Source organism: Callospermophilus lateralis, chromosome 1 (genome assembly GCF_048772815.1).
Source record: "Callospermophilus lateralis isolate mCalLat2 chromosome 1, mCalLat2.hap1, whole genome shotgun sequence".
Taxonomy (NCBI): domain Eukaryota; kingdom Metazoa; phylum Chordata; class Mammalia; order Rodentia; family Sciuridae; genus Callospermophilus; species Callospermophilus lateralis.
In genome coordinates, this window is record NC_135305.1 from 60,942,566 (window position 1) to 60,969,880 (window position 27,315).

At 32.7% G+C, this 27,315-nt stretch overlaps 1 protein-coding gene across 2 annotated transcripts in view; it reads right to left on the minus strand.

Moving 5' to 3' along the window:
• Positions 1-219: 219 nt before the first annotated feature.
• The window catches only part of Gnat3 (G protein subunit alpha transducin 3), a 39,930-nt gene continuing 12,834 nt past the window's right edge, over positions 220-27,315 (minus strand). The window contains exons 1-7 of one of the 2 annotated variants that reach the window (XM_076862524.2): positions 27,005-27,075; positions 26,363-26,504; positions 19,471-19,628; positions 15,165-15,293; positions 4,445-4,574; positions 4,101-4,254; positions 220-561 (exon numbers count right to left, since the gene is read on the minus strand). In XM_076862524.2, coding sequence (XP_076718639.1) covers positions 371-561; positions 4,101-4,254; positions 4,445-4,574; positions 15,165-15,293; positions 19,471-19,628; positions 26,363-26,467 — 867 coding nt within the window. In that variant the 5' untranslated portion in view covers positions 26,468-26,504; positions 27,005-27,075 and the 3' untranslated portion in view covers positions 220-370. Of the gene's footprint in view, positions 562-4,100; positions 4,255-4,444; positions 4,575-15,164; positions 15,294-19,470; positions 19,629-26,362; positions 26,505-27,004; positions 27,076-27,315 lie in introns of those variants that run through there. The other variant, XM_076862518.2, reaches the window with a different exon arrangement.

The following is a 27,315-nucleotide window of genomic DNA, read 5'->3' on the forward strand; positions in this document are numbered from 1 at the left end:
AATGCCTTTAAAATCTGGACAATGGAAATGATATGAAATACTCTGCATTTTTTATTACTCTATTTTAAAATAGGCCATTTTCAGAAGTTTATTTCTAAGAAAATTCAGTGTCACTAATATGTACTGTTACAGTCACCAAATATGTCATTTTTTAGACCTGTGGATCAGAATTTCTATTCTCCATGTTACAGAGAAATTGAAACTTACCAAGTACAGGTGATGATGCATTCAATTTTTATGCAAGAAAAATGTTATATATATATATATATTTCTAGATAAGCTAATATTTATTCAAACTAATCACATAGCACCTTTTATACATATATGTCTTGAAAAGAGTACACAGCAAAAGTAGAAAAAAAAGGATTGATTAGAAAAGCCCACAGTCTTTCAGATTCTCTTTGATTATTATATCTGTAACTGCATCAAACACAAACTTGACATTCTGGGTATCAGTAGCACAGGTCATGTGGGAATAAATTTCCTTATCTTCTTTTTTTAAATTCAGGTCTAGAAACTGATTCTTGATGTAGTTCCCTGCATCTTCAAATGTATTTGGCCCTAGTTAAACAAAAAGCAAGTAAGTGTTAACTGTATGTCACAAAGGATAATATGTAGATAATACTAGTACCTATTAGGTTTTTACTTTGCGTGCTGCTATTTGATATACCATGTATTGAAAAATTAAAATAGGAAGGGTAAATCACCAGAGATTTGTGCAACTTGTACTTGGTGCTGTAACTGTGCTTCTCACAGGGGGGAAATCCAGAGGATAAAATAGAATCTGTACCAAAAAACTCACAATACAGTAGAAATACCAACATATTTACAAAGTAAGTGAGCAAAGCAAACCTGAATATACATCAAATGCTGTGAGTTGGTGTTCTTGTGGATGTGCATGTGTTTTAATACAAACTAATAAAGTGAATGGAAATGTTAGATGATGAGGCTGAAGAAGGAGGTCCTACTTGAGTTGGACCTTGACAGAGAGTTTAGAGGGGAGAAGAGAAAAAGTATGAATGAAACTGAGAAGTGCAAGTGAGAATGCCTGTACCTCTAGCCTTGAAGGTAGAGTTAGGAAATGAATTAAGAGTTGAAGAAGCTCTTCAGATGGAAGCAAATGACTATTGTGGAGAAATTGAAGTAATCAAGATGAATAGATGATATAGGTCAGATTATAGGCTGTTTCTAATCAAACCAAGATGAGAACATGGAAAGTTATAAAGAAGTCTCTGGACTGATGTTTTCACTGAGCAATAACATGAGGAAAACTGTGCATTAGAAACCTTACTATTAGGACATATCATAGGTCACTTGAGAAAATGAGAAATAAAATAGGTTAGCAGACAATACAGGGCAGCATAAAGTGGCATATTAATTGGTTTTATAAACCAAATGTGCTTTGAGAAGACTTGACATAGGAAGGACCATAATAATTTCCCAAGGAAACAAGGTTTAGTCCTCCCTGTCTTTGTTCCTTGGAGCAAAAATTTGTGAGAGACAATCTTTGAAACCAAATAACATGGCTGGGTTGGAGAGTAACTCAGTGGTAGAGTGTATACCTAGCATGAGTAAGGCCCTGGGTTTGATCCCCAGTTCTGAAGAAAAAATAAAGATATGTATGAAGATAGGATATAAAAACAAAACCATAAAACATGGCTAAAGTCCCAAACACTGGCATAATCAAAAGCTGATGAGCATGTATAATCACAGGAAATCTCATTCGCTGCTGGTGGGGATGCAAAATGGTACAGTCATTACACAGTTGGCAATTTCTCACACAGCTAACTATAGTTTTACCATGCAATCTGGCAATTGTGCTTCTATGTGGCTTCCTAAAAACATGTCCAGACAAAATCCTGCACATGGATGTTTATCACAACTTTTTTTTCATAATTGCTAAAAATTGAAAGCAACCAAATTGTTCTTTAATAAGTGAAAGGATAAGCAAAATGTGGTTTTTTTATGGATTGTAATATTATTTGGGAATTAAAAAAAAGAACTATCTGTCAATAAAATAAAACTTGGAGAAAACTCATGTGCATATTGCTAAGGCAAATAAGCCTGTCAAAAATTCTACATACTGTGTGACTTGAGGTTTATGATATTCTGGAAAAAGTGAAACTATTAAAGAGTAAAAAGATCCGTGGTTTCTACCAATTGAAGGGCAGGAGAATGGTATAAATAGGTGAGACCCAGGGGATTTTTTACCATCAAAGCTATTCTGTGTAATATGATAATCATGTTCTGGGTTGGATCAACAATGTCCCCCAGAGGCCTATGTTAAAGGCTTTGTAGCAGCTTGGCATAATTGAGAGGTGGTGGAAATTCTAAGAGTTTAGGTCTTTGGGGGACATTCTAGTTAGTGAAGGTGTACCCTCAAAGGGGATTGTGTGACCCTTCTTCCTTCTCAGCCATGATGAGGTGAACACACATTATTGCCATGATTTACTGCCTCATCAACAGGCCCAAAAGCAACAGGCTAACCAACCAAGAATTGAAATCTCAAAAACATAAAATAAAATAAATCATTTTTCCCCAAGTTGATTGAACTCAGATATTTGCTATTGTGACAGAATGTTTACTAACCCAGGTATGCATACGGCAAAACACATAGAACATAGAACACCACAAAGAGTGAACCCTAATTAAACTTTGGACTTTAGATGATAATGTATCAATATCAATCGTTCATCAGTCAAAAGAAATACAAGTTTTAATGACAGAAGAACCTGTGGGAGGGGTCAGGAAAGCATATAGGAATTCTTTGTACTTTGTGTTCAAAGAGTTTATTTCCCTATAAACCAAAAATAGCTTGAAGAAATAAATTCTTATTACTTAAGTATATATAAATATCCCTTAATTGTGTCTACATTTAATTTATAATATTAAATATGGTATCATGGTTTCATTTCATCACAGAATAAATTTGTAAATAAATAGCATTTATGATAATGAAATAATAATGTAAGTACTACTTTTTAGATTAACTAATATAAATATGTATTTTTGACAGAATGCTGTGTTCTCAATACATCTGAGACATCCCACACAACTAATGGGTAAAACTGGTTTTAAATTTTCATTTAAAGCATAAATATTTCCAACTTACATAGTTTAATTAACAACAGGGCATTCAGCTGTTTACAAAACAGAAAGTTGCATTTGAATTTGAAAAAACACTTTTATGGAACTTGATCTTTATAGTCACTGACTAACAAGATTGACTCTAAAATTCTGGAACCTACATAAACCAGAAAAGGCAAAGATGCCACTATTTTCAAATTCATTGAGGCTATTTGCCTGGAACAATTCAGACATTGAAGAGTCATTAAGATCTAACATAGCATTATTTGTTTTCATTAGTATGTATGTTTAAATTGCCCATCTGCATTCCTATTATGTTGAAGAAAAAAGTTTGAGGTGTCATTGATGTACTAAATGTGACTCTCATCTAAAATTTTCCAGTTTGTTCAGTGGGAATATATTCTCAATAGTATGGAAAAGATGACTTATTTTTTCTCCTTAAATGGTCTTTTCATTGACCAACAATCTGTTTATTTTAAAGTCCATTTATTTACTTATTTTTACACTAAAATGCTTTTTTGACATATTGTACACAAATGGAGCACAACTTCTCATTCCTCTTACTGTACATGGTGCAGAGTCACTCCAGTAGTGTAAACATAGATGTAATTGGGATCATAATGTCTGTCTCATTCTACCATCTTTCTCATCTCTACAACCCCTCCCCTCCCTCTCCCTTCTACACAAACCAAAGTTTCTTCATTCTCCCCTATTCCACCACCCCACTATGGATCAGCATCCACTTATCAGAGAAAACATTAGGCTTTTGGTTTTTTGGGATTGGCTTATTTCACTTAGCATGTATTTTCTAGTTCCATCCATTTACCTGCAAATGCCATAATTTCATAAGAAGATGACTTTTTATGTGTAACACTCTTTTCAGTTTGGATCATAGACATGACTAAATTACAATGATAGGCTTCATCCTCAATATTAAATGTCAAAATTCAAACAGGAAAATATTCATCCATACAACAACTTATAGGTATGGAACAAAAGGAAAAGAATCATACCAGTATATTCTGGAAAGCAAATGCTAAGATGCACCTTGTTGACTTTTTCTTGAAAGAGGTCTTTTTTATTGAGAAAGAGGACAATGGAGGTGGTTGCAAAGTACTTGTGATTACAGATACTGTTGAACAAGTGAAGACTTTCATGCATTCTGTTCTGTTAGGTATAAAAGACAAAAATGGGTAGCATTATTATTTGCAAAATGTGACAGTTGAGCATCCGAAACAAGGATCTAGAAGTAATATTCATCTTGGAAGGCCTTCATTGAGTTGGGAAATGCCATAGCACCATTGAACAATGAAAGGGTTTGTTATTTACCTTGGTCTTGTTTTCCTTTCAGACTTACCACTTCTTCATCTTCTACTAGGACCATGTCGTAGGCACTGAGAGCAGCACAAAATATAATGCATGTAACTCCTTCAAAGCAGTGAATCCATTTCTTTCTCTCTGATCTCTGTCCACCTACATCAAACATTCTTTAAAAAAAAATCAAATGAATAATGAATCTTGCAAAGATCTTCCAAAATCTGCATAAAGGTTAACATAGTTATAAATGGATGCTCCTATAGTCTTGAAATGTATTCTTTTGATTTTTATGGATTATAAAATGTATCTTATTTGGTCTATTTGCAACTCAAGGACAACATAAAAAATAAAAGTTCATCTTTTTATTTCTTGTTGCTGTTTTATATCTCTATGCAGAGTAGAGTAAAATAATTTTGACACTGAGCAAGTGGAAAATTTAAAGGCAGTTTAGCTTTAATGGAAAAAAACAGTACTAGTCTTAGAAGATTTGACCAAACTTTATAAGTATATATTCTCTAGAAAGAACAGAAGGTGCAGAAAGATAGGGCACCTCTATAGTGTTGTTGCCATGATTCTTGCCTGATTTCTTATTCCTTCCTACAAGCAATTATTTGCATCCTATGGACTAGACACTGTGCTACATCTGCTTACACAAATATGAACAGAAGTTGTCACTATATTCAAAGAATTTGCCATCTCACAGAGGGAAAAGTAAGCAAGTTGTTATAATATTATGTAATAAATATTCAATATATGGGAACATGTCAGCACTGAGGAAGAGTTAAATCAGCTTGAGGGATCATGAAACTTATAGGAGGAGTTTGAAAACTTTGTCTTCCCTGTACTTCTACATTTTGGTAAAAGGCAGCATCATGGACAGGGAAACGCAACAATAATTACTCTTAAATTCCTCCCTTTCCCCCAAATACTACATATCCAAAATGCACTACCTAATTCATCCATTTCTTTCCAACTCCTCTCTTCTGGTGCAAGTCACCAACTTTCTCACCAGGACCCCTTCAAAGTGTCTAACTGGTCTCTGTTTTCACTCTTATGGCCCTCAAACTGGTTCCCACAGCAGCCAGAATTTTGTTTCAGTGTATCTAATTTGATATTTTAGGGAATTTAACAAATTCCTTATCATACCAATTTTCCACTTAAAATCTTTCCATGGGTTTTTTTCCCTTGGGACACGAACTTGTGATGATTGACTTCAGTTGTTCTCCTGCTCTCCTTTCCAAGCCTATTTCCTTTCACTTTCTTGTTCTTAATACTGTCTAACCACGGGGCTATGTTTTTGCTGTCTTTGAGCTTTTGCATGGTTTGTCTCTTCTTCCTGTCAAAGGGATTTCTTTCTTCTTATATGACCCTTTCTTTCACAACTTTCAGGCCTTAGTCTGTTTCCTCCATAAAGGAGGCTTTCTGAAAGGCCATGTAAATTGTATCTCTCTTCATCCCCCTATCTATATGCTATATATGGCCTTACTCTCTTTCCTTTATAATAGTCATTATAATCAATAATTAACTTTGTAAAATATTTTTTTTTCACATTTGATATCTGTCATTTCCCTAATAGAATAGCAGCCTACAATGACAGGGACTACTATGATATAAAACTGCTTTATTTTCAGTGCCTTGGCACCATGCCTGATACAAAACAGACATGCAATAAATTCCTTCTATATAAATTAATAGAATCCATGTTAATGGAATGGAGGCAGAAATTTTTACACAAAACACATGCATGTCATCAAAGCATGAGAGAATTTATCATGTTTGGGGGTCAAAGTAGTTTATATATTTAGAAAAAGATCAAAGTAAAAACATTGAGATAATTATCATTTACTCATTCATTAACAAATACTTATAGGGCACTTATTATAATAAGTCAGGCACCAAAGGTTTAGCTACAGGAAGTTCCTAGTCCTGTGGAGATGGTGATGGTTGTTCTTCGTTTGGGAACAAACTTAAAATATCCCCATAGGATAGAGAGGGTAGGGCTGTTACTAGAAATGGAGTGACCATTAAGTATGGAAGGTGACAGATGTGGAGAAACCAAATAGGAGATGAAGGATTAGGCTCATCAGATGTCTGGGGAAGAATGTTCCAGGCAAAGGCAGCAGAAGAAAAGAGCAAGAGCAAAGAATTTGCAGAAAGAGGAGTATGCTGGACACATTTGGCTACCAATAGTTTAACTGCACTTTCATGTTACATGAGAATTTGGATTTTATATCATCATCAGTAGGGAATTGTGGGAGGTCTTAAGTATGAAATTTGCCTTGTGTGTGTGTTGTTATTACTTTGAACTGAATACAGAAGATCAATTTAATGAAGAAGAGACCAGGGGCAAACAAATAAGTTACAGGAATGTTGTACTAGGTTAAATCCAAACTACTAATTACTAGAAAGCATCCAAGATATGCCATCTTCAAAGAAAATAACTCTACTTGGGATAATAAATACCAACTAGCTGACTTACTAGAGATAATCAAAAGAACTATACATTATACATCACATTTCCCATAGAAACCAAGTAGAGAATAGATATATAGTATACCAAAAATACATACTCACACACATGTATATATTTACTGTTAAAAGGGGGAAAACTTGAGATGTTCTAAATTTAGTTACAGGTTAGAGGATACAGGAGAGGAGGGGATAAGAGAAGCAATTCAGCTAGTGGATTTGTGCCAATCAAAAAGAGAGAAAAAGAATAAAAATAAAAACAAAAACCTATGGCAACTCCCTATGCATATATTGAAACCTTTGATTCAGAACTCCAGGAGGATCATCAAGGTGTCATTCTCACTTACTTATAGCCCCAACCAGCCAAGAGACAGGTGTTTCTCTTTGAAAACTCTCCTCCTAATCTAAAACTGTGCCCAGTTCACATTGTCTCCACTGTTATCTCTGGTCAATGCAGGTTCGGTATAATCAATGCATGCCTTCCTTTACTCAATTTTTTATTATAAAATATGTTGGCTTCTTAGACCCAGTGAACATTTTTTCAGCTGCTACCCAGCTATGCTGCTTGTGACTTAAGAAATTTGTTGTTTCAATCAATCCTTTTATTTCAGGGTTCTCATGGTCTCCATAATTTTTATTTTATAGCAAAATTATACCATCAGTAGTAGATGAAAAGAGAAGAAGCTCATAATATTGATTATAATGGTTAAAAGTTATGTGGATTAGAAATTTAAAATCTGTGTTTATAAAAAATATCATATATCAAACCCTCTACAGTTTCAAACATGTAAATAAATTAAGAAGGGGAAGTGAAATTTGACTTTAAGTTAATATTTATGTGAGGGTTACCCAGTAGTTTAATTTCTAATAATTAGTCAACATTCTCTAAGGAAGCAAGGATAATATGTATATATTCAGACATTTAAATATATATTCAAATATTTTATTAAATCATAAAAGCAATTTTGGGATTTTTTGTTGTTGTTGAGATATTGCAAAAATAGAGATTAATCTATACCTTTATGGAAATTACCTAAAGTATGGGGGAAATGGAAACAGTTCAGATCTTGACTCCTCTTTACTCCTCAAATTCCCATGTCACAAATTGTAATACGTTGGTCTTAATTTAACTCACTTAGTAAAAGTTTACTATTTGCCAGACATGTAATCACTGTGTAGCAACTAACTCATTTAAACCTCATCATGAACTTACAACGTCAACAGAATTATTATTTTTCACATGAGCTGTTTCACAACTTGCTCAGGACTTATTCATTCAATTAATATTTGCTGAGGCTAATGTTTTCTAGGAACCCTGATAGGTTATGTAGATAAGGTTGTTATCCTTTGTAAGTTATTAACAACTGAGATATAATTTTTTTTTTAAATTTAGACCAGAGATCCCCACAGCTCTCACACCCTTACTAGTGGACTGGCATCATCTTCACTTTGAACTTTACCCATCTTTTACCAAACCAGAGAATAGTTCTATGTTGCCAAAAAAAGTCATTGGGCAAAAATGTCAAACTCCTTCCTTCTGAGAAGTTTTGTTTTTCTCCCATCATTTTAATGAGTATTGTATAGATCTTCTGGATTCCAGGCATTCTATATATTCTCTATTTGATTATATTAGGTATCATTTTTGTTTATTGGCAATAATGTGATACTTTGATTGAACAAAGATGTATTAGCTTGTGGATTCTGGTGAGGTGAAAGCAATCTGTACCACTAGATTTAAATTTATGGTGGGTTTTTCAAACCCAAACCGCCACTCTTAGTCCCATCCACTAGATTTTAAGAAACCCATGGTTTATCTTCAACTTCTATTCTAATCCCTCTGCAGGGTTTGCTAAAGGCAAAACCAATTCATCATGGAAGCAGGATGAAGGTGATTGGATGAGTGGAATATCTTGCCCAATGGTTAGTTTCCACAGTAGGAATGTCTGTGTTATAAGAATTAAATTCTAGGTCACCTTGATTAAGTTTTGTCCACTAAATAGAACTTGAATCTTCTCTGTTAGCATTTATTTTTGAATCTCTTTTTCTTAGCTTATTTTATGCCCAACTATCCATTTCCCTCTATTTTGATTGATACTCTTTTAATCACTTATATGCAAATCTCAGAAGCCTGAGAAAATCCTCTTTTCAAAGTTATTTTAAATAACTGCTTAAATTCCATGCATGATGACCAAATGTTTTACTGCAGAGAAAAAGAATATTTTTCTCATGTTAATGGTTTTATTTTGTTTTGTGTTTGTCAGGTGGTCTCTAATAAATAAAAACAATAATAAGAATTACCAAGTTAAGTCAATTCTAATTTATGGATTCTATGAAGCACATAAATTGCACAGAACCTGGAAAAATAAACTTCATATACTTTCTACATATTTATTTCCTACAACATATATTTCCTACAACATAATAGCCTTGAATGACTTTCCCCGAAATTGAAACATGTAAGAAAACTGAAATAAAAATGAAATTGAAAGCGGGCCCAACAATCTCACTGGGTGTTTCCAGACATTCTCTTAAGATTTGACTTTTTTGCAGCTTACTAGTGACACATTAACACCAGGCATAAAAGGTAGCTGTTTTTCTCTCTAGGTAAATGTACACAAATATGACAAATAAGAACAGTGAGAATAATACTTTGTGGTATAAAAGATTTATAGGAATTGTGTGATCTTCCTAAGAAGAAAATTCATATCTACTTTTTCTTGCCTTTGTGTCAGAAGGGAATATAGTACTGTACCCACATTAAAGGTGATGAGACTGAGTCTTTGAAAAACAAATGGTTTGTTTTCAAACTCACAAATAGTAAGGGCTGGAACTTGTGCAGTATGACCCTTAACCCAGTGTTCTTTCAGCAAATTATGCAGCTTCTAGGTTTAATAGGCTTCGTTCTTTCTCAAGCAAGGGAGGACAAAGATTAGTCATTCTTTATTGTTATTAATAAAATGGCTTCAGAAAGTCTGAGAGCAAATGTTTATACTCTCATTTATGACTCACTTGATAAAGAAAATTTTTTTTTTCTGCACAGATTGATGTAGGTCCAGGGAGCATTGAACATCTCTTTAATGCCATCTGCTATTATTGAACTGAAATGCTTATTAGCAATTCAGACCAAGGACCAGAGTTTTGCTTTTGAATTGATCCTCCTAGAAAGCATGCAAGCTCTAAAAACGAGTTAGACTTTGTTTCAATATCATTGTAGGAATTTATTTTTCAAATATTTCTGCTTCATCTTAGCTTTTCTTCTAAATTTTAATCTAGGCCTATTTTTTAGAGATGTAAAGTATTACAATCTATTAAAAGAATTTGGAGATTTCTAAGTGGAATATTCACTTACATATTTGACTGTAGCAGTATTCTTCAATTTATATATATAGAAAAGCAAAGACAAAACAACTCCATCATGATCATTTTATGGAAAAACAAAGCTAAAATCAAATAAAAACATAGATACTTGCTGCCCGAATGCTTAGGTTGATGAAATATAATGAACAATTAATGAATAGAATGGACATGCTTGAATATCCTTACTTCCCTTCGTAAAATAGCCGAACCTTTAAGAATATTGAATGGAACTTACAGTGCCTTTTGTGCACATTTTTTGTTTTATTTATTTATTTATTTTTTTTTGGGGGGGGATAGTTACTTATTAAGTCTGATTTTTCAAGTTAGGATTCTTAATGTTAAAAGGAGATTTTTAAATGACTGATTAGAGATAGCTAAAAATTAACAGACCAGTCTTTTAAGTGACCACTGTATATTAATTATGTGTTAAATCATCCATGGTATTAATATAGGGTAAGCCATTAGTGCTGTAAGACTATATTACACAGTTGACTAAACAGTTGATTTTTATAGTTCTGTTTTAGACAACAGGAAAGCTGTTGAGTTTTATGGGTTTATGTTAAACAGTTGGCTAAATATCTGACCACAAAAGATTATTCAGTTTTCATATTAGAATAAATTATTATAAAATAATATTCCCTTTATAGTTCCTGAAAAATTATTGCATGATCTAGAATAGCTAAAACATCAATAATGTTTCTACTACTAATTTATGTTAGATGCCTTTGTTCTTCCAATAAGCATGTGACTATTTGAAAAAAAAATCAACATTTCTAATATCTTCTTCTATATACTTGACCACATAAAATTAAGATCTAATCTGAGTATTAATTTATTTTAAACTCTTCTGTTGAATGGGGTTTATTTAAGATGTTTGTCTCTATCAGAGTTGGGACAGCTTCCTAAGACAACTGCATATGAGGGTCAACCAGTGAGTCTGTGCCACTATCACACAGTTGTAGCAAGATACTTTAATTAAATCTTTCCCTTATCCAATTTCTGAAAATAGAGAAGGGTAGATAGTTATAGACATCAAAGATGTTCACAGAGGTCATCCTGAACCCCTTAGTTCCTCATGATTAAAAACAGAATTGAAAACACTTACAACTATAAAGGAACCAGAGTCTCCGTAATTGTCAATGCTATTTCACCATGTGGGTACAGAGCATGTGTGTCTATGTATTTGCAACTTTAAGTGCCCACTAGATAATTCTCTGATTATTATATAATTGATTCCATAAAGTCATTAAAACAAATTCTGTCATTTGAATAAATTAGACATCTTATTACACCACATACTCTTTTGGTAATATTAATCAGGAACATAACTGAAACAAACATAATATACACAAGTTAATGTTCTATGAGATCTAGTAGAGAATAACAAAGCTTATCAATAAGCTGAAGTGACTCACGCCCCACACAAATAAACAGTAAAATGACTTAGCTTCATATTTCAGGAACACTGCAATTTATCATGTGTCACAGATCTACACAAATATTCTTGAAAGCAGTTATGTTAAATTTACAATATTTAAAACTCCATTGTCATAGTTGCTGACCTCTTTTCTTTGGTTCCTATGTAATGTAATTTCAATTCTAGTTTTTAAATCATGGGATATTTAGGAAGAAATTGACTTCTCTATAATTGTTTGATAAACCATAGTAGATCTGTTTCTAAGGAGTTATTCTATATCAGTAGAAGGGCATGTACTTGCATGGAATTTTCCACTTACATAGTACTTTAAACATCTGTAAGAATAATTACAGTTTGACAGTTGGAACTCTGGTTTGAAGAGAATTCTAAGGTAATTTCCATTAAATTAGATAATACATGAACATTGTACACTACTTTGGCAGAGATAATTTTTCATTTTGGTATTCCTATTTAAAATTCAAAGTTCTCTTATTTAAAATGTAAATGAAGTCTTTAGTTTTAAATAGTCATAAGGATGATCTGCACCGTATGAATACAAATCAATGCTAATGTAATATATTTTAACACCTGGGCAATTGCTGAAATGAAGTTGGAAGGTACATTATTCTTATACTTCCCATCTTGAAATATAAAATTTTACACTACACAAGGCTGTGTACATTTGGACAATTTTGTTCAGCATGTGAAAAAGGTGATTCAACTGTGAGATAAGTTATGCTCCATGTATACATAATATGTCAAAATACACTCTACTGCAAGTATATCTAAAAAAAGGATTTTTAAAATGTTTTACATATGTCAAGTATTGTGACTAAAAAATGTTTATAAATGATTTAAAATTACTCCATAAGAAAAATAATCATGAAAAACTACTTTATATCTTCCTAATAAGCATCCTCCTTCCTCCTTCTCCCAGAACATAATTGTAAATGACCAATAGCATTGGAAGAAGCATTGACTCTGCAGAAAAAAAAAGATATCTGCCACAACTTATCCAATAACCCACCAGTGACAGAAAGGTGGGCATTTTTGTACTTTGTACTTGATCCTTTGTACTTCTATGTAAAACCTTGGGTAAATCTTTGCCCTCCTTTTAACATTTCTTATTTTTTTCCCTACACAAGGACACCACTGCCCAACTTAGGTTCCTTGAAAGTGTAGAGATTGTATACATAGAGTGATTGACACAGTACATTTATTCATTCAGTAATAATTGACTATATGCTTACTTTGTGCTAGTCACTATGATAGTATGGAAGATAGAGCTATCAGCAAACATGCCCCTGACCTCCTGGAGTTCAGGGTGTATGAGGGAGAAACATAAACAGAAAGAGAAAATGAATAAAAAAAACAACAAAGCAATTTCATATATTGGTATTTTTTTTAAAAAAAGGAAAATAGTATATCAATATTGTAATGGAGATATATAATACTGGCATGGCTCATAACAGCTGTTTATTTACATTTTTTTCCCCAACTCTGCATTTAATCACATTCAGTGACATTGCATTGGTAGGTTAAAATTGGCTATGGTGGGGATGTTTACTCCAGAGAAATTTTCGAGGGCCACAAATTGGGCCCTTCCCACGCTTCCTCCCTCATTAACTCAACCCACTGCCTCAGAAAGCCTGCTCTTAAATGTTTGCCAGCACCTTTCTAGATGTAATGGTGGCAGATGCAGGAATTGTAAATAGATAGAATGATCATGGATCCAAGAGGACATGGCATTTGATTTGTAATCCTCAGGATAAGGAGATAGTCCTTGCCAAAATCCAGGGGTCCCTGCCCTTAGGTAAAAAGAACAGTAAACACAAAGCTTGGAAAAGTAGAAAAGAAAATAAGATAATTTATCAGTGACTATGAGAAGGTACTAAATTGGTCAGTATGTTAGGGAGTGACCAGGTTTGTTAACTGTTAGATAATCTCTCAATAGATAACATTAATTCTAAAAACTGGTTTGCCATCCAGATAATCTGGAACCTAGAAAATCCCATTAACTTATGTAACATCAGCTACATCCAGTTATATAACTCTCTGCTAAGACTCACTTGATCTAATCATTAGAACAAACCCAATAGGCAAGTTTTCCTTAACTCCTGTTGCTGTTTATCAAAGAACCTGGGATTAGAACTTTGGACTCACTGACCGCAGGGCCCACACTGACTCAGGGCCCACACACAGTCTAATGTACTAGTTTTAGTTAGGAATTTGGAGAAGAGAAAGATGAATAAGACAGAAAGCAGAGTGCATTGAAAATAGTCAGAGTTAAGATAGCAGAAGGGAGAATAATCTGGACTCCGGTTTTCCAAGGAAAAGTCCAGAAACTGGACCAAAGGTCAGCAGTCTGAAGAAAGTATTTGCCAAAGAGGGATGACACAATAGTGGAGCCAGGACTGACGGAAACTTTTTTTACACTTGCCCAGAGAGGATGTTGATTTCAATTTGTGAGGTCCCTCTGCCCTACATGATCTTTGGCTCACCTTTCAGAAAAATTAACTGTTTGTGGGCCTGACATTTCATGTGAATTTCAAAAAGATTTCATTCATATTAATTGAAAATATCTTATCTACAAAATAGTTGTTCTAATTAGATTTTATAACTACTGTGCATACTTAAAATTAACAATACTTATCTCACTGAGTCAAATATTATGATACTAATTACCATTTGCTTACTTTTTGACGCAAGTGGGTTGACACAAATGATTCATGCCAGTTTTTCTCTAGTTTTTTTGACTCTTTAGAAATGTTTTCATGAATGACCTTATTAATTATATTGTATTGATTTGTTTTCATTACTAAAACATACAGCTAGAACTTGATGTTAATGTTTAATGTTCTACCTCGCCCATAATCCATGTTCTATTTTGCTCACAAGATAAAAGTGTTAAGTATCAAGGGATATCTTCTAATACTATGTTGGGGGTTTTCATTTCTGATGTAGTCAGTGATTTTGCAGTAGAATTGCTAGGAAAAACTCAATAATCCACAGCAATAAAAATAGTGATTCATTTTCATACCCAAAACATGCTATAAAATATGCCTTGTAATCGTAGTAAACAGCATCATATTCAAATAAGTCTTAATTATTTGCATTTTTAAGACAAGGAAACAGATTTAATACAAATATTTCAAGCAAACTGGAAAATAAGAAGGCAAAGGATATAGGATTCCTTGTACCTGTTGCTTAAATGTTATCTAAATATATTCCCTTTTTAAAACCAAAGTAAAATATCAAATTTAAATATGGAAAAAAACAATCTAGCTTCTACCTGCTTATAACAGAAGCACTTTAGCCTGAGGTTGGGGAAACTAGGCTCAGGATGAGGCTGGGGTGAAAGATCACAGGAATAAAGGGTTCAGTTACTGAAAGTTACCAGGCCTAGTGAGCACACCCAAGGATTCAATGCACCTGACTGTGAGTTAGAGATTTTCTTCATGAAGATCTAATCTGATACACACACCTGTCCACACTTAGAAAAGATATTTGGTCATACCTGAAGTTCAGGTCTTTAAAGGAGAATTGAGTTTCAATGATGCCAGTAGTTTTCACTCGTGAATGCAGAACATCTTGCTCATTTGGCACATACCCAGGAGCTGTTATTCTATCTAAATCATTAAGGTAGCTAATAAAAACAAAGGGAGACAGCATTTATATACATTTAACTTTGTACTGGAGAATACCAGGAGCTGCAGAGAGTTGATTGTGGTACACAACTGCCCCCATGGGGCCTCTTCTAAAGGAAACCTAATAAATACCTCCTTAGCCTATATTTTAAGAGGCTTACATGATAAATTTGCTTGTATGTTTATAGGAGTATAAAAGAAAAATTTTCTTTACAGGGTTTGAAATATATATATTCAAATATATATACATGTATATATGTATATTGAATTGGTTGGCTTGTAATGCTTGTAATGATAGTTGCTAGTCATTCCTCAAAATTCTGCAGTTTGATTTTAGGTACTTTAGATTTTAAGAGAGGAATAGGTTTAAGTTTCATAAATGCAAGCCTGCTTGTTACTTTTGTGTGGGTTGCCCCCTTTAGGACTCATCTATTTCCATTAAGTGCCATGATAATATCCAGATAGTTCAATGAAGGAAGTGCCTGGTTTTGGCTTGCGGGCACATACTGGAACTAACTCATGAACTTACTGACCTATCCCTGATAACACTACTGGGATCAGAAGACCCAATGCTATCACACCCACTCCCATTCCCCTCTGTCAGTGTGTTGTTGGGCACTGAACACTTCAAGAAGACATGCTAAAGATTCCTGCTTTTAAACTGAATGTTGTCGTTTTTTTTTTCCTCACAGTATCTTGGGGTGGTGATGAGCAGGAATAAATCTGATTAAGCTCTGTATTCTATGAGTCTGTTAGATTACAGGAAGAAAACTGCTATTACCTCTTCATCCTTGAAACTGGATTATATCTGTGGGTTAAAAGTGTTTTATTGCTTAATTTTTTTTTAAGCCAGTATTCTAGACTTTTGACACTAAGGCTGCTTACCGATATGTTCACAGAAAGACTATGGACACTTAAAACACAAATAGTGATAGATGGTAATGTTTTTATGGCAAAGGAGACCATCACACTGAACCAAGTTTGCATAATATCACCCAAAGAAAGGTTAAAATTAGTGCACTGCCATTGAGACCGAGTTTGAGAAATGCGATTCAGCCAAATGTTAGTTATTGTTAAAAAGCTGAATTTGTTCAGGGTTTAAATTGAGGAGCTCTTAGCATCTAGACCAATGACTTATAACTTTATTTTATAATTAAAATATATACTTAAAGTAATATAGGCAATTTATTTCTGGAGGATCTTTCACTTTTAAGCAGAAACAAACAGAATAAGAAGGTATACCAAAGGGATCTTGGTCAGGTGCAAAAAGAAAATCACATCTCAGAAACTTTATAGTGTGAAAATTTATCACCAATTTTTAATTCTAATAAAGATTCTTTTCTTTAAAAAAGAATGATAAATTGAGATATAAGTGTATCCAAGAAAGTACTGACAGATTCTGCTAGTTGTTTTTATTTATCTTCTATTTGGAGAAGCAAATCTCTTAAGGGATTTTCCTATTGGCTTAGTCTGCATATGTAGTGGGTATACTGTTGATTGTTTGGTTCATGCCTGAGTAAAAAATTAACTAAACAAGCATACCTATCAAAGTATAAATTGGATTTGTTTTAGTGATAGCTAATTACAAACTTTAGTAAAGACACATTTTAATGCACTTCTGTTTGTGTGTATAAATGATTTCAGGAAAAGCAGATGCCTTAGCAGACTGAACAATTTGCATTTAAAATGCTTACTTTAATAAACAAATGCAGGATTTGCGTGCTCTAGCCCACAGTTTAAAGCTTAAACCAAACAGAGGTCCTTAAAACATGTGGTTCAAATCACATAAAAATACTTATTTTTCTAGTCATGTAAAAATAGTATTTTTCCTGGTGAAGTTCATGTTAATTCTTAAAGCATGTGGATTAGTACCCTAGAAGGCCCCGCTCAACCATGCAATCCTAACTGAAATCTTTGACCTGCCTGATACCACTGTCATGTCTCCTTTATTCATTTTATATATATATATATATATATATATATATATATATTTTTTTTTTTTTTTTTTTTTTTGCTAGAACTGATGGGTTGTTATGTTGCCAGCCACAGCAATCCTTTTCTTTACCCTGATTAGATTCAATTTTTTATTGCCCCCTTTGGAGTTTCCATAGATTTGAGAGAATGACAAATATCTTACTTTTGATACATACCCCCCCACACACACATACATACACACACATACAATGCAAAAGAGAAAGTGGAAACTTTGCTCTATGTAAAGACTATAAATTTTATATTTAATTTTACAATGTGAGTATAATTCAGTATTTGAAAAAAAAATCTGCTTTAAATTTTTGAAAGAAAGCAGTGTCTGGCTAACAATTTTTCTTAAACAGAGACATGGGGGGAATTGCCATTTCTATTACTTTGTGGCTATGCACAATTATCTGAGTAGTCAAAAAACTGTGATAATATGAGCAATATTCCCAAATATATGTAAGTTGAAATTGTTTAGCTGTATTTAACTTGAAGAACAGCTAAATATTTTAGTATGAATCTATATTTGCATAGAAAATATTTTAAACAAAGAATAATAGAAATTTTGAAAAGTCTAATAAAATATTATTTTGTGTGTTTGCCTCTTTTAGATACGTGAGTTGTAAATAGCTCTTTGCTATCAAAGAGGAAATAATTTGATAAGCACAGTGGTAACATAATTGCAAGTACATTTCTTTCAATATTGTAAGAAACATCTAATGATTAATTAATTCAAATCTAGTATCCAAATCAAAATGTATTAATTATAGTTTACCCATACCAATCTTGACCAAACAACATTTTATAGGAATATTAGATAAGTTAGCTCCTAACACATTTTGACTGCCTTTACCAATGATTAGACATAAGCAATGTTTTACTATACTGCAGGGATCCCTTTTACTATTTAAAAGTGGTAGATGCTGAAACACTTATGCAAGGAGTTAACCAGTTGATGTAATCACAAAATGGTATCCATGCTGACCTTCACCAGAGAAATAAGAACAGCACTTATCTCCAAAAACAATATGCCCAAACAATGATGAATGGGCAATTACTAAAGACTACACCCAGTCTTGGAATTTATATGGTTCTTTTTTTCTCCATAATCATTCTGTTCCTCAGTGAATAAAAATCTGAAGTGTCATGCAAGGTTCATTATTCTGTCCTCAAATAATCTTTTATTTATTTCACTTTGCATTACTTTTGTTTCTTGTTCACTTTATTAAGTGCTGTTAGCATGTTCTGTTTATACATTCTTATGCATTTAAGAAATATAAAATGGGAAATTAGATAATATTTACATACATGTGCACACATTCTTGGAAACATGGTGGGACAGGTTAAGAACCATTTGCTAAAAGGAAATTTGAACTCATGTTGACAATGAAATTGTAAGTAGTGTTAAAACTGCCTAAATTTCTTTTTTTTCACTTCAACTAATTTTATTTATTTTTTATTTATTTCTTACATACATTACAATAATGTAGTGCATTACATTCATAATTATACATTCATACACAATTTTTCATAACTCTGTATATAGAATATGTTCATGCCAAATTATGCCATTATATATGAGCTCTGCTTGCTGGATAATAGTAGATGAGAAAATCATATCATCATTCTGAGACTCCAAAAGAATCCCACATTATACAAATGTTTTGGAAATCATTACATTATTTTCTTCTAGAATTCTCTATTTTTCTCATTAATACAATTAACCAGAGCATGTGTCAACAATAAAATCATCCTAGGAGATGATTTCAGTAACATTGATTGAACAGCCCAGAACCTCAGTATGCATGTCACCAGTCTCTGCTAATTTTGAGCAGGATGTATAATTGTTTATTCTTTTTAATTAAGAGAAGATATATGATACACACACACACACACACACACACACACACACACACACACACATATAGACATATATGTCTATATGTGTGTGTGTGTATATATATATATATATATATATATATATATATATTTGGGCAAATAATTTCAAAATTGGTTATTTTTACATCTAATTTATGCCATTTTGTTATTTTTTTCTTTCTCTTTAATTGCTTTGTATTTTACTTTGATAATATGTAAAGCCATTTACTTTCTTTACTTGTAAACACAAATATACAGTACACAGAATAATAAAATTGTAAATGTTTCAACTGAAATTTCTGTCCAAGTGAGTTCACTTACTAAGCTGCTGAGTCATTGAGCTGGTATTCAGATGCCCTTTCAAAGCAAGCTTGAATTCCTGGATCTCCCCAGAGTCGTTTTATTATTTCAGCCAGTTGAGATGTCATGGTGCCATCTTCCAGGGTATTAGCCATTGTAAAAAGTTGTTGCTGGTCTTCCTAGAGAAATGTTTTGGTTGGAAGGATAAAAAGGTGTAAATTTGCAATCACATTTTGCTCTCTAATAGAAATTTTATGATTTTTATTTTAATCCTTTTGATAATGATTCTACTGAACGTCTTTTTAAAATGTATTAAGATCTACAGAACTGAAGTTCCTTATAATGGTTGGTGGAAGTCCAGTAAAGTATTCCACTGCAAATTTATAAAATGTTCTATGGATAAATTGCTGTATTTTGGTATACATTACTGACTTCTGAAGATGATATAAAAATGATAACTCTTGGTATATATTTAGTTATCAGGTATGAGAATACTAACTAAAAGAATAATACAACTAAACTGGCATTTTGTCTTCCTTAGATTATAATCATACTTTTTTTTTTCAAGAAAAAAAAAACATGCCAAGAAAGAATTATAGTAAGAACAGAAGGTAAATTCAATATTTTAAATTTGTATATATTTAAAAATTAATATATGATATTAGTTGCCATCAGAAACCTCTTTGTAATCTTATAAGTAAACAATGATAAACACTTAGATCTACAAAAAAGTTTTTGAAAATTCCCAGAGGTGTTTTGTGTACATGTCTTTGGAGCAAGTCAATAGAGCAGAGGTGATAACTGATTAAGAAATAGTTGAAAAGCAAGTATTGTGTTAGCCTTCTTACTATGATATTTAGAAGTTTCAAGGGAAGAAGGAAATAGAAGTTTACTGAGTAAAAAAGCTCAATTTACAGTACTCTACAATTTATTTAAACTAATAATTAAAACCCTTTAGTGACAAAAATATTTGTTTTAAAGATTAGGAATTTGAGTTTCAGAGTCATAACAATAGCTCAGGCAAATGAAGGAGGAGTCTGGGCTCAAATCCTGGCTGTTAGCCTCCAAACTCCCATTCCATCCAGCTTGGGCTTGTAATCTTTCTGATGAATATTATCACAATATAAAGATCACATAAACTCTTTCCCATAATCTTCACAATAACAATGAGACAGATGCTCTGTTTTCTCATTTTTCATGTGAGGATTGAAAACTCTCAAAACTTAGCTTGCCAAACCAACAAACACAGTAAGTATCAGAAGAGGAGTCAAATTCAAACATATTTTGTGTAATGTAAGGTTGCTAATGAATGAATTAAGAATCTGCTGCTCTGCTGATATGAATCAATTTATTTTTATTCTAAATTTATTATAGGTTTGTTTTATCATTTTTATAAAAAAATCTCTCTTTGTGTAAAAATCAAGGATGTGTCTCTTAATGACTGTTAAGACTAAAAAGCCTTATTTCATCTTTCTTCATAATCAGGTTTTATTATTATAACCAAATTGATTAGATGATCATTGGGCCAATTGTTAAGTGGCCCCAAACAGGACCTGACACTATTTTCTTGCATCAACTCAGGATAAATTTGAAAAACCCTTCTTCCCTACTAGTGAGATGTGAGAGAACTGCAAATCCAGTGAAATATGATCCGGTCACTTTTGCTGGCAGCAGCCTCTGTGGCTCCTTCCACTATTAAAGTGCCTTTTAGGACAAATGATGCAATGAAACAGCTGCTCACACAGTTTTATCCCTAAAGGGAACAAATTACATGCCTTGTCAGCATTCCTTTAGAAACCAAACAAGTACATGCTTCCCTTTATTTCAAAATATTCCATTTTAAATTGAAATACATTTTATTTGTATAGGTATCACTGTTTTTTTTTTTTTTTGACCATAAATAGCATTTAATTAAACAAAGTACATCTTAGTTCTTGATGTGCTTGTATACACATTGAAGCATTACTTAGGGAATCAAAATTTATATTTTTAAAGGTTTGCATCTACCAATCAAAATTTGCATTTTAAAAATATATAACACCAAAATTCATGTTTATTGTGAAAAGTTATCATCTACATCACAGCCAAATTGATTGAAAAAATGAATTCTTTCAGATTATTTGACTCCTGCATTTTAAAAACTCCAGTAATTTCTCACCAATCTAAAAAAAAAAAATAATAACCCATATCCTCTTCTGTGGCTCACAAGGCTCTACATATTTTGATACACATCTTCTTTTCCAATCTTATTTCCTGCTCTCCTGTCTCCTCTGTCTATCTCCTCACTCTCTTCAAGCCTCAAGCAACACTGGGCCCCTTGCTGTTCCTTGAACTCCACCAGCTCCTTTGAAGAGGATTTGGATGCCTATCCCTCAGTGCTTTTGTTCAAGGCTCCTCAAGGAAGCCTTGTCCTTCCAGTCTTCCTTCCATCATTTTCTATCCTCTTACCCTTTCTTATTCTTCTTCACAGAGTTTATTATTATATATAACACATTATTCTTCATTTTGTCTTTTGTATTTGACTGGAGGCACATGAAGGCAGAAATTGTTTGGTTTATTTCTATATTCTTAAGATGGAAAGCAGAACCTAACATAGTACATGTCCCTAAAATGTTGTTGAATGAATGAGTCCAAATGATAAATATGCTCCTTAGCCCTGAGCTCAGGTTTAAAGAAATGTTAAGAGATCTCCAATATTATCTGCCATATTTTTCCAATAGTGCTTTGAGGGTTGGAATGACATCTGAAGAAGAGAATCTATTTCCTTATCACATATGTAAAGAAACTCAGGAATTTCAGGTGACTCTGAAATGGCTTTTACTCTCCAGGTTGTGTAACTCTGAAATTACATTGTGTACAAAATGAAATACACATTTTTGTACTTTACCCAGGACTTCTTTATCAATATTACTCATCTCGGGTGGTTTTAAGACGTCATGAAATTCATTCTCAACCCTGGAGTCATATTCCCCAAAATCATATCAAAAAAAGGAAAGAATACATATATAGCTTAGTAATTTTGAGAAATGCTAGATTAAAAATACCAGATTTGGTCAACTAGTGGATTTCCAGTCTTTGAGTACTAATACGAGTTGCAAATGTCTAAGTTATGGTATGTGTATATTCCAAACTTCCTTAACCATAAAACTGTGATTGTAGAATAACTGAGGAATCAATGTTCATCGGTTTGTATTACAGGTTCACTTTGAAAAGTGCTACATCAAAGACAGTCAAACAATATCCAAACCACATAGGAAAATTGTTATAATTTTGTCAGTCCAGTGACTGTTTTAGATGGCCTAAAATATACAATAAGAATATTCAGAAAGGATTAAGTAGAAATTTACTAAGTGTCTTTATTATTTCCAATTCCCTGGTTCTTTAGCTGTATGCTCCTTAAACATTCTATACTAATAAAGTTGATCTATCAAATGCTATACCAAAACAATGAAAAACAAACCACTTTAGTTGCCCTTCCTCCAACCACACATCTCATCCCTCTTCTCCTCCTCAGCTCCAGTTTCTAAAATTGGTGTCTTTATACTGTTCTCATTTCCTCAACACACTCCATTGGATTCTAAGTCTATCATTCTTTTACACCTTCTCAATAATTCCCAGTGACACCATATTGCTAAATCCAGTTGATCCTTTTTAATATGCTTCCTTCTTGAATTCCTCTCAAGACATTTCTACTTGAATAACCTCCACGGGGAACACTTCTCTTGAATTCTGTGATTCCATGTAGCTGATTTTCCTTTTCTGTTAATTATTTCACCCTCTCATTTGAAGTTTCCTATTCCTCTCAAGTGACTAGAAAATGTTGGAGGACTTTTTCTTTTAAACACTATTATCTAGGTTTTATTCTCCTCAATATAATTTTCTTCTCATTCTAAGCACCAAAATGTCTCCTTTGAGCTTCAACTTCACATTTGCATTTCCTTACATATGTGACTATAGAATGTACCAATGCAATAGTTCTAAAAACCATGACTACTTAATGTTTCCATTTTTAGTAATTCTGCAAATAAGGATCTAGAGCTCCAATTCATCTGTGCTACCCTCATGAAATAGCAGATACTTTGTAATTACTTGTTAGATATCAAGCTTTCCTCTCCTGAGGACAAATATTATTACCATCTTGATTATTGCTTGAGTGCTCAGTGTATTTCCAATATTGAACAGAATGTGGGCCACAAAAATAATTATTTAATTAAAAATAATACTTTTCAAATGATGTCTGATGTATAGATTTCAATACATAAATTTTAAAATTTTACATTATATTACGTTTTCAAAATGTTTTTGAAAAATAACAAGATCTAATATTTACTGAGAACTTACATTATGTTGTATTTTGAATAAGTGGATTAGTTATGTTTTTGCTTCCTGTTTTAACAGTCATTTTGATTTAAAGAGAAAATGACTAACATTTTGTGTATGAAGAAACTAAAAACTGGAAAGTAACTTTTCCAATCTTTGAGAACCAGTAACTAATACAGTTTATGTTAATTTTTTATTAGGAGTTTCTTCAAATGGCAATCCATACAATAATGCACATGGTTATGGAAAAATACATTCACTTGTATAAATAAACAAATCAAAAGCTAATCAGAACTCTGAAAGTAATGCATACAGTGTTCAGCAACTAATCTGTTGAGTAAACAGTTTCAGTCAGGTAGAGAATGTATTAATCCTACAATTAAACACTAATGGTGGTGATTAAAACTGCAAGTGTTTACATCAGTTGAAATGAAAATATGAGCTAGGTAATACTTGACATCAGTGATGTTTTGATATTTGAGGATATAAGTATTTCTGGGAAGTCATGACAATTTCTTACGGTTGCTTAACTTGCATTCTTTGTACCAAAGTACAGTTTGAATGAATTGTACTCTTTATTTGCTGCATAATGGCAGCAATGTAGAGAATCTTATTTTCATTCCACTTGTATGTCAGATCATTAAGACTCTTAACCAACATACTCCAAACATTTTTAGTGAGATCTGGCTTCTCTGATTTAGGAACACTGGGCCATATGAAGCACACATATTTAAGAAAAGTAGCAACAGAGCTGGGCATGGTGGTGCATGCCTATAATCCCAGTGGCTCAGGAGGCTAATGCAGGTGGATGACAAGTTCCGAGCCAGCTTCAGCAATTTAGCAAGGCCCTGAGCAACTTAGTGAGATCCTGTCTCAAAAAAAAAAAAAAAAAAAAAAATGGCTGGGGATATGGCTCAGTGGCTAAGCGCCCCTGGGTTCAATTCCTAGTACCAAAAAAAGAAAGAAAAAAGTATCAAAAGGCAAGGTTGTGACATGCAAATTCAAACATCATTAAATCACTGTCAAAGGAATTTGGAGGGTACAGGTAATTCAGTAACTATTATTGCTGGGGGAAAAAATATTCCTGATTATAACAAGCATATGAAAAACAACAACAACAAGACAATCTCTTTATAAGGGAAAGCACTGTAGTAGAAACCAGAAGTGGTTTTTAACCCTAAACTTGAGCTATTTGAGGCAAGCCAATTAATCATCTTTGGAGCTTATCTTTCTATTCTTTAAATTAAGGAAGCCATATTAGGTTATCTCTTAAAGGCCAGTTTAAAATCTTAGGACCCTAAGAAAATTCAAGGTGAGAGATAGGTGAACTACCCTTAAATAGAACATAGTCACTAAGTTTCAGAATGATAAAGAATAATAGGATCTTGGAGTTCAGCTCCTCCAAGTTCTCTTTACCCAGGTGAGAAGGAAAGTGGATACTGAAAAGAAGGTAATTTAGTGGTGTTAGCTATAGGGAAAGATAGACATGGAAGTCAGGAGACCCCTGGTCTAGGCCTTACAAACTATCCATGGGAAGAGCATCCTTAGCATTTCCTCCTTTTATGGAGAAAAAATGACAGAAGAAAGGGGATTTGTCTTTCCATTTAAAATTAACAATACAGAAAAGACCTTTTTCTTTCCATCCTAATGACTTAAAGGGTCATGTGGCTTTCTTCCTTATCCTTACTATACTGTTCTTATATTTTTATTCTTTCTATAACAAGATATCTAAGAATTACATTGGAACAGTTCAGTTGATATCCCCTGGAGGTAACCAGATGCTCATAGAGGGACCATATGGACATGGATGAGCTATTCTTATGGATTATAGTCAATTACTCTTTTTATGAAGGGCATCAACAATTGATCTTCCAGTAATAATATATGTTTAATTTGCCAACTAGAATGACCTTATATGTTTTCATATAAACTTTTAAAGTAAGTGAATTTATATTTATTGTAATGTGAGGTAATTATATAATATAAAAAAGAGAAAAAATCAAATTATTTAATGTTACCTTAAAAACAAAACTATGATTACTGGCGTATATTTAGTATGCAAGTATTTTATTTATTTCTACAATTTTGAATTCTTTTCTAAAAAGTTTACATTGTAAAATAAGAGTTTCCCTTTGGCTACGTAAGCTTTGTAATTGTCATTGAACATTAATGATAATTATGGTGTTAATATTAAAAACCTTAAAAAATTCTCCACGAGATGTCTCACTTTTAAACTAAAAAAAGTGTAGGGGTATTGCACATTGAATTTTATGCAATAAATCCTTTTTATAAATAAATTATTTTTTAATCCTTAAAAATATTTTTCTTCATTATAGTGCGATATTCGATATTAGATTTGATCCTTAGGAAAACAGTTAATGTTGAATAGATTTTATACCGCACAGTATAAAAGAGAAATTTTATTTATAGGAAAATAAGAAATTTAAATCTGAATAGATCTAATGTTTCCAAAATTATGATTCCATGTTCTTAAATTTTTGATATTGATTAGAACCTCAAAAATTTTAATTCCTAACATCTTAAGGCTCAAACTCCATTGAAGGACCTTAATTGTCATTATTTCTGTACTTACAGCACTTCTGGGATTTCCATAATCAATCCCAAGGGTGGTCATGGCTTTCACAATGGCTAGGATGGATTGCAATGTGTTACTGTAAATTACTGCTTTGAACTCCATGCATTCTTGCTCACTATAACCATTCTTGTGGATGATCCTATAATTTAAACAAGAAAAGGTTTTTGTGAGTTGAAAAATTATTGTAACATTAAAGCACAGGCACAATAAATTCCTAGAATGAAATTACTGTATATATTCATTAAAAATATGTATAGGCTAAGCCCCAGTGACTTTATGCTTTTGAATTTTTATTATCATTATTCTTTAATACAATATTTTCTTTCTGGGCTACCCATGCTAAATACAAAGAGTTATATAGAATTTTTTTCTAGGTAAAACTACTTCTAAAATGACTAAATTATGATTTTACTTAGACTGTGGATTTCTTTTACTGAAGAAAAATTTCCAGGATAAAGATATATCAGGATACTGAAACCTGGTGTAGTGTTTACAGCATGATATTTAGAGGAAGTAAAATCATTTAGTAGGACATTCATGTCTTTTCCTATCACTTAAGACACCCTGGAAAATAGGAGTACCTACTTTCTATTTATAGCTTTAACAAAGGCATTTCTTTTTTTTTTAATTTTTACCTACTTTTTTAAAAATGCAGGTGATTACCCTCTCTTAATTCCTCTCACTCTGCCCTGTGTACGTGCCACAGAGCCTTCTGCTCTGTGTACGTGCCACAGAACCTTTGATTTGAAATAGCCAGACACTTTATTTGGCTGAACTCTTCTCTTCCTTCCACTCATTGAGTCACAAATCAAGGTTTTACTAATAGTTTTGGAATAATAACTTAAAATAGTTTTGCTCGTGCTTACTGGACTTTTTTTTTTTTTTTTTCATTCGATTGCATAGTTTGTCTTGCTCCTTTCTGTTTTTTTTTTTTTTCCTTATTGATTTTG